This window comes from Hyperolius riggenbachi, chromosome 3 (assembly GCF_040937935.1).
Source record: "Hyperolius riggenbachi isolate aHypRig1 chromosome 3, aHypRig1.pri, whole genome shotgun sequence".
Taxonomy (NCBI): Eukaryota; Metazoa; Chordata; class Amphibia; order Anura; family Hyperoliidae; genus Hyperolius; species Hyperolius riggenbachi.
In genome coordinates, this window is record NC_090648.1 from 299,952,923 (window position 1) to 299,973,822 (window position 20,900).

At 41.6% G+C, this 20,900-nt stretch overlaps 1 protein-coding gene across 11 annotated transcripts in view; it reads left to right on the plus strand.

Annotated features, from left to right (window-relative positions):
* ANO6 (anoctamin 6) overlaps nucleotides 1–20,900 on the plus strand; it is a 176,952-nt gene that overhangs the window by 111,711 nt on the left and 44,341 nt on the right. For all 11 annotated transcript variants that reach the window (XM_068276583.1, XM_068276586.1, XM_068276577.1 and 8 more), the window contains exons 4-6: nucleotides 12,027–12,092; nucleotides 13,247–13,525; nucleotides 19,439–19,552. In XM_068276583.1, coding sequence (XP_068132684.1) covers nucleotides 12,027–12,092; nucleotides 13,247–13,525; nucleotides 19,439–19,552 — 459 coding nt within the window. The remainder of the gene's footprint in view (nucleotides 1–12,026; nucleotides 12,093–13,246; nucleotides 13,526–19,438; nucleotides 19,553–20,900) is intronic.

A 20,900-nucleotide genomic window follows, 5' to 3' on the forward strand; every position in this document is an offset into this window, starting at 1 on the left:
CTGCTTGATAAAAGGGGGGTCAATTCACACCAAGCCACCAAGAAAATGAGTTTCAGTATTTTCAGATTATGGCCTCAGTTTACTAAACTTTATCAGACACTTTATCAAACGTTTGATAATTTACCTCATGGGTAAAATCTAATTTTGAATTCACTAAGTCTTAATAGATTTATTGAACGTTTTAGCGATAAAACATTTGATAAATATATAACACCTTAGTGAATTCAAAGTTAGATTTTACCCATGAGGTAAATTATCAAACGTTTGATAAAGCTTAGTGAATTGAGGCCATCATGTGGTTTAGCCTCTGAATATGCACTTATGTATGTTTTGGTGCAAGCTGCATGCTGTGGGCTTTAAATCTCATACACACACTGGATACATTTTGGCCAAGATGACTGGTGCCGCCTAGGTTTAGAATCTAGCATATGTACAGTGTCCTGACATTGTTTAGTGGTATGTCCATTTGAAGTGATGAACAATAATTGAGTGCTTCAAGGTCCCATTGTGAAAATGTGCCTAGTGGCTGGGGTTCACTAATATGAGTGCCTCAATACACTGAAAGTTAATCTGTAGTGCTCACAAATAATGCCTACACAATGGTGGAGGCATTAAAGAGAATCTGTACTCTAAAATTCTTACAATAAAAAGCATACCATTCTATTCGTTATGTTCTCCTGGGCCCATCTGTGCTGTTTCTGCCACTCCCTGCTGCAATCCTGGCTTGTAATTGCCAGTTTTAAGCAGTGTTTACAAACAAAAGACATGGCTTCTAACCAGAGTGTGATAGGCTGAGAGGAGAGCTTGGAGAGGGTGTGTAAAGCTTCTGCCTATCACAAGCAGTGCTGCACATTCCACACATTCAAGCCTGGGCCCGACAGAGCCGACAGAGGAAAGAAGATAAGATTTATTACAGAGACGGTGCAACTAGAAAAGGCTGCAGTATGCCAGAGCACATTAGAACAGGTATAGGAACTTATGGGATAGAAGAAATAAGGCTCAATTTTGTTAGTCTCTTTAAATGATGGCAGACTATAGTAGAAACTAATTTGTGAGCTCCTCTGAGCAACTCTTGGTTATATTACTGTCTTCTGTAAAGCACATAGAAAAATGCTAAATGTATATAAATACATGAAAACAATATATAAATACAAAATATTGCTGAACTTCTTAGAAACAAACCTAACCATGGAAAATTCAAAATGTCCCTGTTTGACCTCAGTGCAGATCATCTGTGTAGGAAATAGATTATTTTATTACATTTTAGTTACGAAAGGGTTCTGAAAGTGCTCATGTAATACTTTTTGCATCCTTTAATTTTGAGTGGGAGGCTGTGTTTTGTGTAGGCTTAGCGTCATCCTGTTAGAATTTGCTTTCTCATAACTTGAGACAAAGTTCTCATTGAAAGATGTGGTTGCTAAATGTGAATATGTTTAGCTGTAATTATATCATTGTGTTGTATTGTGGTGTAGAGAGGAATTCTTCTGGGAGTTGCTGCTTTTGGTTCCTGTCCCTGTAGTATAATTAAGACTGCCAAAGGTTTGCGTCTTTACTGTCAAATGAATCAAAAATGACTATACTGCCAGCTGCCACCTTCTCCAGAGCTTTCCTTCAGTGGATCTAACCTGTAGTTGTGTATGTGTTACCGGTACTACCTGGATTTGCAAAAACACACATTGGATTTTATTAGGGCTTTGCAGGTCCAGTAGATATCCTTCAAAACCTATGAAGCATTTTTTTTTGTTTTACAGTATGATCTATGCATTTTCATTTTCTATGTGACTTGTGCATTGCATGCAGAAGCTTCTCTGTTCATCTCAGATTCAGTTCTAACTGACCACCTCTTCTTCATCCATAATGAAATCAGGCAGCATTGTAACTTAATAAGAATTCTTTATGCATTATGTACATTACTATAGGGTGTGATTCTGCAAAAGCATTCCTCCATGTTTGAGATAATCTGGGATCCTGCAGAACTGGGCTGGGATTATTAAACATCTACTACTAAGTGAAAAGAGTTTGCATCCCTTGTTTGGGTCATATCAGATCGTAGTAAGGTTGGCAGGATGTTTTAAAGGGACTCAGAGCTCTAAAAAGAAACAAAATTGGTACTCACCTGGGGCTTTCTGCAGCCCACCGAAGTCGGGAGGTCCCCCGGCGTGGTCCTGGCTCCTCTCCCGGTCCCTCTGCCGCATACCGCACCACCGACACCCGGGCCCCCACTTCCTGAAAGGGGATGCTCTTCGTCATTACGCCGGTCGCTGTGCGTCATCATGGCGGCCGGCGCGACAGTACTACGCATGCGCGGTTAAATTGCGCATGCGCAGTACTGACACGCCGGCCGCCGTGATGACGCGCAGCGTCCAGCGTAATGACAAAGAGCGTCCCTGTTCAGGAAGTGGGAGCCCGGCCCGGGTGTCCCCGGTGCGGTATGCGGCGGAGGGACCGGGAGAGGATCCAGGACCACGCCGGGGGACCTCCCGACCTACGGTGGGCTGCAGAAAGCCCCAGGTGAGTACCAATTTCGTTTCTTTTTAGAGGTCAGAGTCCGTGTGTCGAGACGAGTGTGTGGTCGAGAAATCTTACAAGAGGAGAGTATCTTTCTTTAAAGGATAACTGACGTGAGCGGTATATGAAGGCTGCCATAGTTATTTCCTCTTAAACAATGCCAGTTGCCTGGCTGGCCTGCTGATCTATTTGATACAGAGACAAGACACAGAACATTTATATCACTCTTTTCTCCTGGCGGACTCAAAGCACCACAGCTGCAGCCACTAGGACACGCTTTATAGACAGTAGCAGTGTTAGGGAGTCTTGCCCAGGGTCTCCTACTGAATAGGTGCTGGGTTACTGAACAGGAAGAGCTAAAATTTGAACCCTGGTTGCCTGTGTCAGAAGCAGAGCCCTTAACCATCCAGCCACTTGGCTGCAGTAGTGTCTGAATAACACCAGAAACAAGCATGTAGCTGATCTTATCAGATCTGACAATGTCAGAAACACTTTATATGGCTAAAGGTATTAGAGGCAGAGGATCAGCAGGATAGCCAGGCAACTGGTATTGCTTATAAGGAAATAAATATGGCAGCCTCCATATCCCTCTCGCTTCAGTTGTCCTTTAATACATCTAGGTTGTTGGGGATTTATACATTTAAAAAAAAACTGGGTGGGTGCATGTGCACGGGCTGTGTATACACACTAATTCAGTCACCTTTAAACAGTCATCACTGTGGTCTCCTCATTGCCAATCAATGGCAGACAATATTTAAGAAATTCGAGCTTTTTGCAGGATCACTTATGATATCCTCCCTGAAGACTGTTCCATAGGCCTAGGTTTTAAAGAAGTAGATCTGGTGCTTTTGCGTGTACTGTGTGCAGTAACTATAGTTTAGTGGCAAGATAGCCATGTTTGGTGTACTGCATTAGCAGCCTATAACAAAAGCATTTAGTGCAGTGAGTTAGGAGTCTGCTGGGGCCTTGTACTAATGGTAGTTTTTCAAGATGAGCCAGACAAGTTTGAAATGAATTGCTGTTCTCAGTACATTATTAACAGTGTAAAGGTACTCTACTTACAACACTACATTGCCATTACATAAAATTATACAGTCACTTTGAAATGAAAGCTTAAAGTGAACATGTGACCGAGCTAATGTGGAAACTGCACATGCTAACTTACCGTAATTTTTTTTTAAAAGGGCACAATTTGATGCTGTTATATTAACAATTAATTTGCTACCCAGGAAATCCCTGTACAAGTGCAAGCATACAGGGCAGAAGATTAAACTTTTCCGACTTCTCTGATTATAAGTCAGTACCTGGGTAATGAAGCCAAGCTTAGGATAAAGATCCTGGCACGTATACACTTACAACAAAATTGACAGTTCATTTTATTATATCTTCAGATTATTTGTTCATTTAATTGTTGAACTTTAGGTCAGTGTAAAATACAATACCATAGCTTTTACCCCTACACTTGCCTACTATAATAAGCTATTCTTTAGTCTGGTGTAACAACTAATAAAAAAAAGTTAACATACTCGTGAATGACCATACAGTTGGGATTTTAACATGGATGACATTACTTAGGAACAATGCCCCCCCCCCCCAGCCCTTAGAACACTACTGTTGGGATGCTGTTGGCTAACTAACAGTACATAATCAAACTCATGTATGATAGTTTTTGGTGAAAACTGTTGTTTGCAGAAGAAAACTGCAATTGCTAAGATTTGTTGGGAGCAGGAAAAAATGGCGCACAGCTGCGCTAGACCATTATGGCGCCGTCATTCACTTAATGTAAAACGCTATTTAGCGTTTTGAATGGCCATTTTCATGCTGGAGGGAGAAATGCAAGCAGCAAATACCACTATGATTACTGAGTAGCGTTGTAGCACAGTGGTAAAGACAGAGACTTGGGATATGTATTTTGTCACTGGTGCTGGTTCGAATCCAGTCAATGTTGTTTTTTTTTTTTATTACTATTTATTGCAAGATGCGTTGCTATCTATTAATAAAAGTAGTTTAAAAATACTTTAATGAAGTAAAAGTTTTATGCTGTAAAGATCACAACTGCATAACGTATGCTGGGTTACAAATGAAGTGGGCATGCAGAATAAGGATTAGAGAGAAGGAATTACTGGCTGCACATTGACAATAAATGGCGATAGTGATTAGTTAAAGAGAAGAGATTTCTTTTTGACTAATCAATATTGCGATTTATTGTTAGTTTTCAGCCAGTAATTCCTTCTCTCTAATCCTTATTCTGCATTCCCACTTCATTTGTAACCCAACATACGTTATGCAGTTGTGATCTTTACAGCATAAAACTTTTACTTCATTAAAGTATTTTTAAACTACTTTTATTAACAGATAGCAGCGCATCAAGTCTCTAGTAATTTAATAAAGAAAAAAAAAGTAACGTGTAGCAGATTCGAACCTGCAAAAATAATTTACAAGACGAGAACTTTACCACTGAGCTATCCATCTGCACAGTAGAATACACTGCTATTACTTATTGCCCATTATAACTATTAGCAATAGCACCATCTACTGTTTATTTTGCGTTTTAATGTTAAAACATTAAATAGCGTTTTAACATTAAAACGCTATTTAATGTTTTAACATTAAAACGCAAAATAGCGTTTTACACACTAGCGCGGCTCCGTGCGCCATTTTTTCCTGGCGCCATTTTTGACTGTATGCGATTTGTTATGATCGCTTCTGCAGCGTTTACTGCTGACTGCAGTGGTATTGCAAACCAAACAGTTCTAATGTCATTACATGCATTTGCTTGCATAGTTTGGTTTGCACTTAAACTAGTTGCTGATTCCATCTGCAGTCGCTCTGAAGTTAATGACAGTTTAATATGCTTTTGTGTAAACAAACATTGTCTGCTGCAGTGGAGGGGCGGTCCCTTTCCTGCAGGCTGCATATCATTGTCTGCCTTTTCCTGCTATCAGCCTGTGATTAATTACCATTCACTTGTGTGGGAATCTGCAGGTCTGCTCCCATTGGATGACCTCAGTATAAAGAACTGCTTCCTGCAATGCCTCATGGGCTACCATAGTTTCAGACTCTATCTGTTACTCTGCTCGTGCCCCACCTCGTTCCTGGTCCGTGTGGACTGCGCTGACTCCTGCGAAGGGGTCAGCGAGTCCTCCTAGTTCTGCTCTTGTTCTAGAAGTTGTTACTTGCTTGTCTTGTGTCATATATTGGTTCATCGCCAATATATACGCATACTTGCGCATTTTGTTATTTTCCTTGTATCCGTGTTACGTTGATATATCATTGTTGCTGATATATACGTACACGAACTGTTTATTTCCTGTGTTCAGTTAGTCAGTTTTCCAGCACGTTTTGGTAGTTTGCGCGTATCGTGAACACCCGTGCTGAGCTAGTTATCCTGTTCCTGGTCCTGTTTGTGGATTGCGTTCATCTCTGCGAAGAGATAGCGAATCCTTCTGAGTCCTGTTCCCTGTATTACTCCAGTTCTAGTCAGCGTTCCTGCTTATGTCATATACCGGTTCATTGCCGATATATACATATGTTAGTCAGACCTTACAAATAGTTTCATTGATAGCTGTAATTGTAATACGCTAGGAAAACATACTTATTGTATATTTATCTGTGTTACGTTCATCTATCTCGATCCTGCTATTTCCTGTCTCTCCTGTCCTGTCTTTGTGAGGCACGCCATCGCCGCAACGCATTGGCTGCCTCATTCCAGTCTGTCTGGTTTTGGACGCTTGCTGTCGCTAAGTAATCGCTAGCTAGCAAGCGTTCATTCTGTCTACCTGTCCTGATCTCCTCAGTCCTGGTTTATGCGCTCAGCGCTACTTTGCGCTGAGACGTTATTACGAAAGTGTTTGTGGCTGTTCAGATCTGCACCGGCTCTGTGCACCACAATCCCCTATTGGAGTCAGTCCTCTCCTCCACTGAACTGGGGATGTCCTGATCCCTTGTGCTGGTGTGTGTACCTCCTTCACGTCAGCTTATGTGTTGTATGCTGACTGTGGAGATTACACCCCCAAGCTTAACAAGATTGAACAAACAGAGCAACTAGTATTAAAGCAGCAAGGTCAGCTATACTATGCCAGGAAAAAAAGATAACTACTTGTTCTACTTATATAAGAGATGTATTGTGCTGTCCATGTTTTTATTTCACTGAATTTTATATAGTAAATTATAATATTTTTGTTCCTGGCATTTGCCATTTTGATTCCCTCTGACTGAAGCCAACCCTGATGTAATTTCCTCTCCCCCCCCCCTTTTTTAGAATCTGCACTGTCATAGCTAGCTTGCTTTGTAAACACATGAGCACAGGCAAAGATAGTATTTCAAGCAGCACTGAACGACCGTAGCCAATCAGTGAGGAGCAGGAATGTGGGAGGGGAGATGACAAGCTTCCTTCTCATCAGCAATAAACCAAGTAGAGCCAACATGAATGAGATAAGATTTATTGCAGCAGAAACATTTCTGATTTGATTGCAATGCAGGGTGATTTTCCAGGCTGCATAATTACATTGCTGTGGGTAAATGAAATTTGATTTTGTGGCTGACAATCCCTATTTAAATAAATATACTGTTTCGTTGTGCAGTAGCTTTAAAAGACTGCAGCAGCTGTCTGATAAGCTCTCTGCATAGTATGTTAAACCTCGTATTGCTCCCTGCAAAGTGAAACTGAAGTGAAAGACCCCTTCTGTTAATCTTTTCAGTAAAGTTACTTTCATGAAGAAATCCTTTGTCTATAAGTTTATAAATGTGTGACTAATTTCTTGGAGCATTGAGGAAATTTGGACTATAGTCCACTGTAACATATCTAATTAGCAGATTGACTCTAGAGGTCACGCAACCATGCTTGTCTGTAGGAATGAAGCATAGTCATCATTTGACTGCATCTTCCGTATTGCTCACAAGATACACATTGGTGGTCATAGTGCTGCATTTTTTTAAGCTGGATATTAACGAACATTTACAAAAAAAATATACATTTTGCTGCTGAGATAAGCTCATGGACAGAAATAGAACGATTACATCACTTCTTATACAAGTTGCCTCTAGCTAACCAAGTGACAACTCCATAGCAGCCACAGATACTTAGAGACTATAATGTGTTTATATGCATATATAGCCCTCCAGCACCAGGTGCGGCAAAGTATGAAGATTGCAGCTATACTATAGGTCAAACACATTACAGTAATATTATGACGTGGTCATTGTATAGCCTAGTTGCATTGTTTGGCTGTGGCTTGGCAATAATTAGGGTAAGCAGCATATTTTACCTTCTTCTGTATTTTCAAATTGGCAACTGAAAACACCTGTATGAAAATCAGGAAGAACTGGTTTACTTACTTTATGCAGTGTTTCCACAACCACTGTTGACTGTTCACATGCTAGTTTGTTTCTTTCCATGCAAAGCAAACTAGAGAACGCTTTATCATTGTTATTTTGAGTGAATACAGTGCCAGCATCCTCCATGGTACTTTACAATAGAGAATACATCTACAGCTACAAGAACATTGATAGGATAGAGATAATATACAGCTCAACTGGTCAGCTAATGATTTGTACATAGTAGTGTAAAATATGAACCTATGTTACACAGCAGTAATAAAAGACAGCAGGAGAGAGATTTTGCCCCTTAAAAGGTACATTCTAATGGATTAATGAGATAGAACAATAGGTAAGGGGAAGCAGCTTCTGTATATAAGGACTACACTGCATTGGTCCTTATGAAGAAGCCCAGCTAAGGGTGCGAAACAGCTGTCGACCTCTGTTTGGCTTATACGCCTGCTCTCTCCTTGTGGCCTCTGCTGTAGTATTGTATGTTGTTTTTTTAAACTTTTTCAATAAACTGGTGTTTTATTCTTGGATGTGCCCAGCCACACTGTTCTCTTTTGATATGCTGTGATGGTCCTCTCCTTGGTCTTAGAGCACTCCGTGGAGCCTCAGTAGCTGGACCTGTGCACCTTTTTCTACCTGCATTACTCACTAAAAGCTGCTTCTAATGTTGCTGATTTTGGCTGAGATGTAGAGTAAAGCTGGCCACTAACTGTCCAATTTCTAGCGAAAAATCGTTCGAGCGATCAGAAATTCTGATCGGATTGGTTGTAAATAATCTCCATTGATGGACACAATCGATTATGAATGAGTGAAAAAAATATCGCCCGAATGAATTTTTGTCGAACGAAAATTTGGATTTTCTTGGTGGTCGTGATAGATAGGAAGCAATGATTGGTTAGTTGATGGTGTAGTGAACGATTTTTCGTCCGATCAGAATTTCTGATCGCTCGAACGTTTTTCCGCTAGAAATTGGACCGTTAGTGGCCAGCTTAAGGAGTACATAAAGTGGTGCTACCTGGTGAGTTTAGCGCTGGACGATAACGATACTGAAAATATCAGTTATCTATTCTTAACAATTTTTTCCTATTGACTTATCCAGCCAGCACCCATTCTCTCACTAACCTACCCTCCTAATGCCTAACCCTCCCTCCTAATGCCTAACTCTGTCCCACCTCTTTTAGTGCCTAACACCAATTCTCTGCTGAAAAATCTAACATTAACTCCCTGGTGCCAAACTACTTAGCTATTGGGCTACTAATAGCTGATTAGCTAGTATTTTTTATATAAGAAATGTGATATACAACTGGCTACTACCGGTAATAGCCGGTCGACTATCGGGTGCCCACCTCACTGTCTTGGCACCGTATAGCAACAATTTATATTGCGGTCTATTTTGTGGCTACCAAGGCTGGCACCCAAATGAACTGATTTGGGGGAGTAGGTGGTAGAGGTGGAGGCCAGAGTGTGGAGTTGAAAGTAGTGAACATTTGTTTGCATTATGGGATTGTGCTTACTTTTAAAGGATACCAGAGAAATTAAAGATTAAAGTTCTTTTACCTACCTGGGGCTTCTTCCAGCCTTGTAGGATTATATGTCCCTCGCTGTCCTCCTTCTCGCCCAGCTGTTTAGCCTGCTACAGCAGCCGAGTTGCCAGAGTTACGCAGTACTGCGTCCTTGAGGCTCCCGAGGCTGATAGTGTTCTGCTTATGCACACTAAGTTAAGCCTCATAGCCATGCCTGTGCAGAACGCTCCCAGCCACAAGAGTGCAATCCAGGACCTGCACTGCTGTGCCAGCACATGCACAGTACTGTGCCACTCAGGCGACTCGACTGCTGTAGTGGGTCAAACAGTTGACCAAGGAGGACGACAGTAAGGGATATACAAGCCTGTGGGGGCTGGGAGAAGCTCCAGGTAAGTAAAAGAAAAGTCTTTAATTTCACCTGTTATACTTTTTGTGGCCAATAATGGCAGCCCTGAGATCACTTTGTCGCCTTTTCCATTCCAGGTAAATTTGGGGATGATGTCATGGCCTGCATAAAGATGGGAATGGCTGTGATTGTAGGGCTGTTTTCACACTTCTGCCCTCTTATTGGTCCAGAGAGTGACCGCATGGGAGAAAAGGGGTGGGCTACATGTAACTTCAAAGAAGAGAAACGCTAGGGTACATTCTTAAGCTAATGCACAACCACTTATTCAGCTGTATGTAGATGGTGCAGAGCATAAATACAAATTCATTTAGGCAATGCTCCATAAATAAAACACTTATAGGTCTACTTTAAAGAACCACTATGACGAAAAAAAAGTAAGCCATTAAAATCTGACAGAACTGACAGGGATTGGACTAGTCCATCTCTCCATAGGGAACTCTCAGGGTTTTCTTTTTATTTCAAAAGCATTTACTGAACCTAATGGTGGCCACTAATGATCCAATCTTTTTCATCCAATCTTACCAAATCTATATAGTATGAGGGTAAATTGAGTGAATATACTGAATGGATACTTCAGGCAGTTACCTTATATTACATAGAAATGGTAAGATTGGATGAAAACGATTGGATCATTAGTGGCCACCTTAGGTCTAACTGCCAAAATAGGAAGATCCCATCCAGCCTCTGTACTCCATTGCACACTATTTTGTCAGACTTGGCAACTGCCATTTAGGAAATGCTTTTGAAATCAAAGAAAACCCTCAGTATCTCCCAGGAGGAGATTGACTAGTCCAAAACCTGTTGGTTCTGTCAGATTTTAACTGCTTACTTTTTTTGTCAGAGTGGTCCTTTACTAGCATGATGGATGTCCGTTATCTTGGAAAAAATTAATTATCCATAAATATGGATTTCTATCACTTCATTTGGACTAAAATATTTCCTTGTGATGGCAACTATATTTCTTCGGAAACACAAATTGGGCATGACTAACAAAGCTTTTCCACCTGTTTTCCTCTGCTTTCACCTTATCTGTGTTACATTTGTAAGCTCCCAAAGAGCAAAAATATAATATAATTAAGGTATGAAAAGTAATATTGAAATGCAGTTAATCAGAAACCACTTACGGTACTTTGAGTGATTATTTTGCTTGTAAATGTATTGAAAGGTTATTTTTTGTCAATTATGTGATAAATAAGTCATTTATGAGACGTTTGTGAATAAAACCCATAGTGTCTAAATGAATCAACCTTTAATAATTGCATGTTCTGGTACACTTGGTATCAGATATTACCCAAAAATGTACGCACATGTGTAATTGTATTGTCCTGCTCCAGACAATCAGTTTTCAAAAAATTGCATGTGCATTTCAATGTTTTGTTTTTTCTTTTGGATAGGAAAATAAACAAATACATTTTATTGAATAAGCACTTTAATGTAATGAAGTATAGTTTGAATGTGAGCTTTTTACTTTCAGGATTGCATTAAATATACAAGTACATTTTTTTAGGGGCTGCATGGATTGAACAATGTAGGCAGCTTTGCTGTACAGCTGTGTATTTTATACTTTTGAATAAGGGTAATTCCTCACTAAGCAACACTGTAGATTATCGTAAATGTATTTGTATTTGCCAACATCATTGGCAATTGAGCGATGTCCTGCTTTGTCGCTAGTGACTGAATGTTGACAACATTTGGAGAGCTGTGGTGCAGCACATCGTTGTGTGGCTAATGACCGTACTCTAGTAAATACAAGTTACTATGGGCAATTTACTGCTGCCAATCCAGTTGCTGAGCATGGAATTGCCAGTTTGCTATGGGCCTAAAGTACTCAGAGTTGTTTTCCAGTCATTCTGTGCAGTCAGTAAAGCATTATCATAATGTAGCATCGATGAACAGGAAACACAGCTTCACAAGGCAAGCTAATACAGTTTTATTAAGAAATACATCAAGCTGATTCCATACATATTTATGTAAATATAAACCTTCAAAAGTTTGTATAAGTGATCAAGGTGTGGAGATTTTGCCCCAGAGCAGTGTTTTAACAAGATCTAAAGCTAATAAATGTCATTCTTCACCATAAGTGGATTGCCAGGCGGCCTAGTGCTCACAATCTGTACTGGCAAACTGCTGCTTCTGATTGTTAATGGACAAGAACATAGTAACTAGTAACTTTCATATCTTTGAAAACATTTCCATAGTTTTGTGTAGAGAATAGATTGATTAGAAAGATTTTAAGTTGAAAGGTTTTCTTTCTTTTACAGCGAAAGCGAGAAGCCTACGAGGCCAATCTTATGAAAAATGGCTTACAGCTAGAGGCAACAAGATCTGTAAGTTGTGTTTTTTTTTTTTTTTTTAAGTGTACCTATTTACCACCATGAAGTTGCTATATATTATTGCTATTTGAAATGTTTTACAACTTTGTGAGCTTTGTGTTAATATTTTTTTATAAATGCATGTAGTATTCAGTGGAAGTTAGGGCAATTTTGTAGGATAGTCCAGTAGTAGTAGCAGCCAACTTTGAGAAGTCCATATTTTCAAGTATCAGGGTTGTTCTTCCCGTGTCTGTGTGGGTTTCCTCCGGGCACCCTGGTTTCCTCCCACATTCCAAAAACATACAGATAAGTTAATTGGCTTCCCACTAAATTGGCCCTAGACAATTTATACATACATAGACATATGACTATGGTAGGGATTAGGTCTGTGGGAGAGTTAAGTGACAAGACAATACTCAGTCCAGCGCTGCGGAAGATGGCACTATATACCGGTAAATACAAAATAATAATAATATACATACTAAATAACTGGCTACACATTTGGCTGGTAACTAACTTGCATGAACATATGTGTTTTTGAATCTTTTCATTCGCTATTGAAGGAAGGAATATATATTTATTGGCTCAGGCACATTTTTAAATATTGTAATTTTTTTTTTAATTCTGCTAGGCCTAAAATTTACATTTGAATCCTAATTCTTATACTTTTGCATAAGATTGCAATCCTGAATTAGGCCTCTTTCACAGTGGGACATTGCGTTTGATGCGAAGTTAAGGTCGCATAACGTGTCCCTAATGCAACGCATTGAAAGACTATAACTTGGATGTTATAGTACATTCTTTAGCCCTGCGTTTGGTGCGCCGTTTTCGTCGCACAGTGATGTAACAAAAACGGCGCATGCGTTACATTAAAAAAAAATTACTGAGCATGTGCAACACACAACGCAGCAGATTTATTGCTAAACGCACAGCATGCAGCACTTTCTAAATATTGCTACACGTTACACACAACACAATGTGTGCACTGTGCATGTTACACAGACTTAATATTGCTGTGTGTTAGTCCACGTTAAAACATTTTCTAACGTGCAACTTTAACGGCGCACTGTGAAGGAGGCCTTAATCAGTGTCACCATATCCTGTAAGAAGATGTTCAATGCTTAGTATTTGTCATTTTCAGCCCCCTTTGTGTTTGTGCCCCACAACAGGTAGCTGATGAGAATCTGGTGTTTGTGAAGGTCCATGCACCATGGGAAGTTCTGTGTACCTATGCAGAAGTCATGCACATCAAGCTGCCAATACAGCCCAATGATCTTAGGGAACGACGGTCAGCTTTTAACTGGTTCACAAAAATCTTTACTGTGAGTGAAGAAGTAATCAAGCCAGAGCAGGAATTTTTCACAGCACCATTTGAAAGAGATCGGACAGCTGACTTTCATATCCAGGACCGAGAAACTTTTTTCACCCCAGCAACAAGAAGTCGTATTGTAAGTACATAAGATCCTAGGTGTAACCCTCTCATCATTGCTTTATAGCTTTTGTCATTGATGCCCTTTAAGTGTGAAAGTTTCCCTTGTTTCTGAATATACCTAGATTATTAGTAATCAAGCATTCAAACACAAATATACACCACAAATATACTGTCAATGTAATGGTATAACTATTTTTTTTTCCCTTGTTAGGTTTTTTGTTTTTTTTTCGGAAATGGCTATATTGCTCTTTGTCATTCTCTGTCTCTGACAGATTTTTGAAAATACATGTTTACTGTTTGTGGACGAATCCTTTCAAACCACAGTGCTATACAGGAACATAAAGAGAACTAGTTCTGCTTCTGCATAAAACTCTAGTATGAGAGAAGAAAATATTAAAGTGACCTCCTTTCTTGTAGTATCCCTCTCCAGCGATCATCTGATGTCACAGGCTTCTTTCCCTGCGGGTTGGTAGTGACAGCCAGGGGCGTTGCTAGCCCTATTTTGAGGGGCACGTGCCCCCAATCTGTTCTGGGGTGCCCCGGATCTCTTCGCCAGGGGTGCCCGGCACTGCCCGCTGTCCCCTCCTGGCCGCCGCTGTCCCCGCGGCCAGAGCGTCAGACCTCGATCAGCGGCGACCAGATGGAGCGGGCGCTAGGACCTAGCGTACACCGCTGATATGCGGAAGTGACATCACTTCCGCATATACAACGTGGTGCGTCCGGCGCCCGCTCTATCTGGTCGGGTCGCCCGCTGATCGAGGTCTGCGGGCTGCGAGGTGAGGGGGGTCCCTGTCACTCACTACCTAACAGGGGGGTGCCTGTCACTATCTAACAGGGGTCCCTGTCACTCACTATCTAACGGGGGTCCCTGTCACTCACTATCTAACGGGGGTCCCTGTCACTCACTATTGAACGGGGGTCCCTGTCACTCACTATTGAACGGGGGTCCCTGTCACTCACTATTGAACGGGGGTCCCTGTCACTCACTATTGAACGGGGGTCCCTGTCACTCACTATTGAGCGGGGGTCCCTGTCACTCACTATTGAACGGGGGTCCCTGTCACTCACTGTTGAACGGGGGTCGCTGTCGCTCACTATCTAACAGGCGTCCCTGTCACTACCTAACCTGGGGGGCGCCTGTTACTCACTACCTAACCTGGGGGGCACCTGTCACTCACTAGCTAACCTGGGGGTCCCTGTCACTCACTACCTAACCTGGGGGGGCTACCATATTAAGGGGGCATTCTGCCTATTTATGTGAAATGCTGTCTATTTATGTGCCTCATGACTGCTGAATTTGTCTTGTTGGGAGCCTTATGATTTGTTGGGGGCCTCAAGATTGCTGAATTTGTCTTGTTGGGGGCCTCATGATTTGTTGGAGGCCTCATGATTGCTGAATTTGTCTTGTTGGGGGCCTCATGATTGCTTAATTTGTCATGTTGGGGGCCTCACGATTGCTGAATTTGTCATGTCGGGGGCCTCACGATTGCTGAATTTGTCATGCCGGGGGCCTCATGATTGCTGAATTTGTCATGCCGGGGGCCTCACGATTGCTGAATTTGTCATGTCAGGGGCCTCACGATTGCTGAATTTGTCATGTCGGGGGCCTCACGATTGCTAAATTTGTCATGTCGGGGGCCTCACGATTGCTGAATTTGTCTTGTTGGGGGCCTCATGATTGCTGAATTTGTCTTGTTGGGGGTCACATGACTGCTAACTGCGAGACTATGGGAAAAGCTGAATCCTTATCATATGAGACAATAGCATTAAACCTACTTTTTTTTAGCTTTTTAAAACAGAAAATAAAACTGGGAGGTTCTAAAAAATTGAATACATTTTTCAGGAGTAGGATGGATGAAATTGTTTATCTTCACAGTTTATTTTCAACTTGGATTTTCCATAATGTTTATGTATGAGTTAAAACGTTTGTACAGTGTTTAGTTTAAATTGCTGTTGCCACTTTGCAATAGATAAGTGACTTTTGGGTTGCAGTTTGGGCACTCGGCCTCCAAAAGGTTCGCCACCACTGTCCTAATCTAATGTCCCACCATTGCTAGGTTCATGTAAATTTGTCTCCACCCGTTACCACACCTACATTCTGGTCCATGGCCCACCCATTTTTCGGTGCGGCACGATAAGCGGGCCGCACAACGTGATCCTCGTATTTTTGCCACGCTAGCTGCAGTGTGCTGAATTCTGCTGCCTACAGTATGCACAGTATACGCTGTTCTCTAGTGCCTGCACTGTGTGCTGATCTACCTCCAGTGTGTACAGTGTAAGGTGTTAATCTGTGCCTTTACTGATAGTAAACCAGCTGTATTGTATGCTGATCCCTGCTACTTTCAGTATGTACAGTATTAGCTGTAAAGCCTGGTACACACATACAATTTTGATTAGCCAATTTTAGCTCTGTTCATCAAATTCATTGTCTGTAGGCCCACTTACTGCACGGGGGTGGTAAAATTGGTCAGTGATTGACCAATCAAAATTGTATGTGCGTATACATCTTTGATCTATGCCTATTCTGATTGTAAATTATCTAAATAAAGGAAAGGGGGCTCCATCCAATATTTCGATGGGCAGGCCCGTTATCTGTAGCTTACACCGCTGCTAAGTTCATGTACATTTGGCCCCACCCATGGCCACGCCCAGCCGCCTCATGGCCACGCCCATTTTTTGCCGTGGCACGTGCTACCTCCCCACCTAGTGCCCACAGGTGCCCCCGATCTCCAAGGACCCTAGAAACGCCCCTGAAAAGAACAGACAGCCACTGAGAAGATCCATGACATTCATTGTGTAGCACTTTTACATCTCCCCCTGACTCTGGCCCACTCGATTGCAGGAAAAAACTGCTTTTCCAATCACTGATAATTGAGTATACCTAATGTTTAGGAGATTTTTTTGTTAGATTATTGTCTTGTAGAATCGGACATCTGATTTAGTTAATGTATTGTAGTATATGAGGATATGGGTACCTTTACAGTCACTGCAGTATCAATACTGTGAAATCCATTTACACCTTATCGTCATGCTGTGCCAATGGGGGAGGATGGCTGTAGAGGAGAGGAGGCACTGTAAGGAAAGACAACAGAGGTGCCCAGGGTATCAATAAAACTAGGTTAGAAACACATAAAATAGAAAAAGTGAGGTAGCTTACCTCAATGAAGACAAATTCATGCACCGCATTTTTCACTTACCGCATTATACTTATATTCTCTGTGATGTACTGCACCATCAGGGCTCTTGTTGTCTCTGTGCTTTTTTTTTTCCCCCTCAGGGTGCTTTTAGATCACTACTCCTACCCCCCCCCCCCCCCCCCCCCTGTCATACCTGCAGCACTATAAGTAAAGCGATAAGTATAAGGCTTTCTCAGCACCAATACTCTGGATCTTTTGATCTGGGGACACCAGAAGAATATGAATGCATCTATCTTCTTTGCTGTTTACAAATACTAGCTTGCCCTCTTGCTGATCTTTAGCCTTTACTTACTAGCAGCAACAAGCATGCAGTCAGTGGAGATAGCGTTTGTCATCTGCATACTGGTTTTGGATTAGTTATTCACAGAGTAGTAAAGACAGAGGATCTGCAACAGCCAAACCTTGTTAAACAGAGTCCAATTACCAGCCCCTAAACACTCACTCATCACGGTGAGATATGCAGCTATAAATAATTATTTTAAAGAAAACCTGAAGTGAGAGGGATATGGAGGCTGCCATATTTTATTCCTTTTTAATAACACGGGCTCGTTCACACTAGAGGCATTTTTTGGAATTTTTAAGTGCAGGCGATTTGTACAAATCTCCCTAAAAGAGCTTACACTATGCTTTCCAATAAGATAGTTCTCATTGGGGCGTTCCGTTTGCTTGCCGCTGACTAAAGCGGTGCATGGACCATTTTCATGGCGATTTGCCCTGAATGAAAGGTGTAGGAAAAATGCAAAACGCTCACAAAATCGCTTTGTGCAGCGATTGCATTCGCGTTTTTAAGAATAAATACATTGTATTTATTCTTTTCCGGATCAGAGCGTTCACTTCCTCACTTGCGTCAGGGAGTGAATTAAAAACAACACTCTGGAAAAGCACTTAGAAAAGCGCATTTAACAAAAACGCACCCAAGCGCCGGGAAACTCAAAAAAAAAAAAAAAAAGTCAAACGGCTAAGGCCCCGTTCACACTTGCGTTTTGGCAAATAAACGGACCGGATCCTGATCGGATCCTGACCTGATCCTGATCAGAACCGTACGGTTCCGATCCGGATCTGGTCCATTTGTATCAGGCATGCATCAGGCTGCCATCCGGATCCGTGGGCAAAAAATAGCGAAATTAAAAAAAAAAAATGTTGGGATCAGCAGAAGGTGCACCTGGTGCACGTGTAGAATCAGGTTCCTCCGCTGTAGGCCTCACCTCCACCTCCGACATTCTGCCAAACAGCTCCAGCACGTCTGTCACTGCTGCTCCACTCCAGACATGCTTGGCCCATGTGTCCCCATCCGAAATGGCCGCTTGCATACGCATAGGAAGTGGGGTAGAACGTCAGGTTTTTGTAGGCAGTGTGTTCTGTGCCTTCCGTTCCCCATTGGTTTCTGTGTTCTTGATGGTGCTGTCAGGCTCAGGTCCGGCTCCGGTCCGGGTGCGTGGGCCGGAGATCCGGACCCAAAAAATAGCGCATGTTGGAAAAGAGTCCGGATCCGATCCGGCTTCGTACTGTACGGAACGGACACGTGTGAACGTCCGCATAGACTTTACATTGCTATGCGGAACGTACGTTCCGTTTGTACAGTATGCGGTCCGGATCCGATCCGGAAAATCCGGATAGCGAACGCTAATGTGAACCGGGCCAAACGCAATCGGAACGCAATGTGAACAAGGCCTACTAGCTGCCTGGTAGCATGAGCAGGGCTGCTGCTGCTTTTGCTTCATCAGAGCAAATTGGAATAGGCAAGTCACCCCCAACTAGAGCTGTTGCGGGTTTAGGGTGGCGTACGTATTATGGCACCGCCCTGGGTGCAGGGTGAGCTGAGTGACAGCTCTCCCTGCTGCCGCTTAAATCCCAGACGACATTAAATACCATTATTTTACCAAACACATCTCCTATTCGTTTTTTCGTTCTTTACTCATTATTGAGTAATGCTATTGCGCCTGGTCTTTTTTGTGTTCTCACAGCTGTGGTTAGTCTGTGAATTTCCAGCATACGAGGAGATGTGAGTGTCAAAAGTTTACTTTCCTTGTTATCCGTACTGTGCTTCCTGGGGTGGTGCCAACACTAGGCAGGTTTGCTGTCCTCCCTCCTTCACTCATTTTAATATAAAGTAAGTGCTCAGATAATTTGAGCCAAATGATTGTGCAGTTACTGAGTCAATCCCTTGGGCAACAATTTGAGGCTGAGTGCTGTACAGATCCCTAAGCCTGTAGAATAGCACATTTTGTTGCTAAGGGGAGGGGGAGAGAAAGGGATGTAGAGGGTGCAGTGGATGGTGGAGTGACTTATGACAGGCAGAATGAGGAGGGGGACAGTTTGGTCAGGCTATGGAGGGTGGTTGTCTCTAAAGATCCAGCATTCTGGATATTTAGTTGAAGTATGAGGGGGCACCTGTAGATTCTCTGCCAAGACGGTCCTGAATGGTTGCCTCAGACAAGTGTCATCTAGTATGTGTACTTAGTTTAAAGCAGGCCGGAAATGCAGAAATTCACTTCAAGTTAGATACTTGCCTATGTAGAGGAAATGTTCTGAATAGCATGGAGCCTTCTTGGTCCTCACTCGGTCCATCATTCCAGCGGCATCCACCTGTGAAGTTCTGCGTCTTAACACCTCTCTGGCCTTTCAAAATTGAGGGGGAATTCCGACTGCAGTTTGACCTAGTAGTAAATATCAATTGATCATTGATCACATAGGCCCTAAAGGTTCATGGTCATCATTTATTTTTATTTTAGGTCCATTTCATACTGTCTCGGGGTGAATATGCAGTGAAGGACAACGTGAAGAAATTTGGTATCAATAAACTCTTGGATTCTGGAATTTACAAGGCAGCATTTCCCCTCCATGATGTAAGGAATTGTTACCTTGGTTTTTTAATTCTCCTATGCAGATATTGCTTTTCTTAAAGATTTTGTATATTTGACAAGCAGAATAAAACAAACGCATACATCCTTTGGCTGCTCATCCACCCATCAGTGGAAGTATGTTGGCGGTCATTGCCAATTTGACGCTAAAAGTGCAAAACATTTTTTATTTTATTCTTTATGAAAATGTTTGCGTCATTTGGATTCCAGGCTCCGTATTGTGGCCTCTGTTCCCGTTTTTCTGTTACAGTTAAGCTATACAGCCTGGTTAGTTAGTCATCATAGGCATCAAGCGTGCTATTGGAGTATTAAGAGGCATCAATACCCTGATCTCTGCTCTAAGCAAGCCTTTAATACCTGAAAACAAGTAAGGGCCCATTCACGCTATGCACATTGTGTACCATGCAGTATAACTTTCACCATTTACAACACATGCACATTTAAATTTGTATGTTATGATTGAGCTATAGCCATTTTCATTATCACACTGGCCCATATGCAATTTTTTTCTCCTCAGTTTTCTCTTGCAAGATTATTTTTAACCTTCTGTTTAAAATAACTTTTCAGCACTTTGCAATGAAAAAGTACCAAAAAATAGGTGAAGTACTACAAAAAATATTTTAAGTTTCCTTTTTACTGTGTTCTTGTTTGTAAATTGTTTAAAGGATACCTGAGGTGACATGTGACATGATGAGATAGACATGGGTATGTACAGTGCCTAGCACACAAATAACTATGCTGTGTTCTTTTTTTTCCCCTGCCTGAAAGAGTTAAATATCAGGTATGTAAGTGGCTGACTCAGTCTTGACTCAGACAGGAAGTGACTACAGTGTGACCCTCACTGATAAGAAATTCCAACTATAAATCACTTTCCTAGCAGAACATGGATTCTGAGAGCAGGAAAGAGATAACAAGGGTCAATAGTTCATAGATTTTAGCTCTGGCATACTTCAATGAATGTGTCATTGAGCAAAAACAATAAAAAAGTTAAAACGTAAAAAGTAGATTTAAACATAAAATAAAACGTGAACTATCTTAAAAAGTAATTTTTAGGAGAAAGAAGATGGATAGAATCGCTTATTTCATTCGTTTAAATTTCGCTTTGGGTGTCCTTTAAAAGGCATTTTATTGACAAGGTTTGAAAATATAACCCAGGAGAAAACTCAAGAGAAAAAGTGAATTGCATATGGGGCTCCATGTTTGAAACGATGCTTGCAGCAGATGTGTGTGGCAGTTATACTTCATGTTATAATGCACATAGGCCCTGAATAAATTTACTTTTTCTCCAGAGTTTTCTCCTCCAATTATATTTTCATATGTTGTCAATAAAATG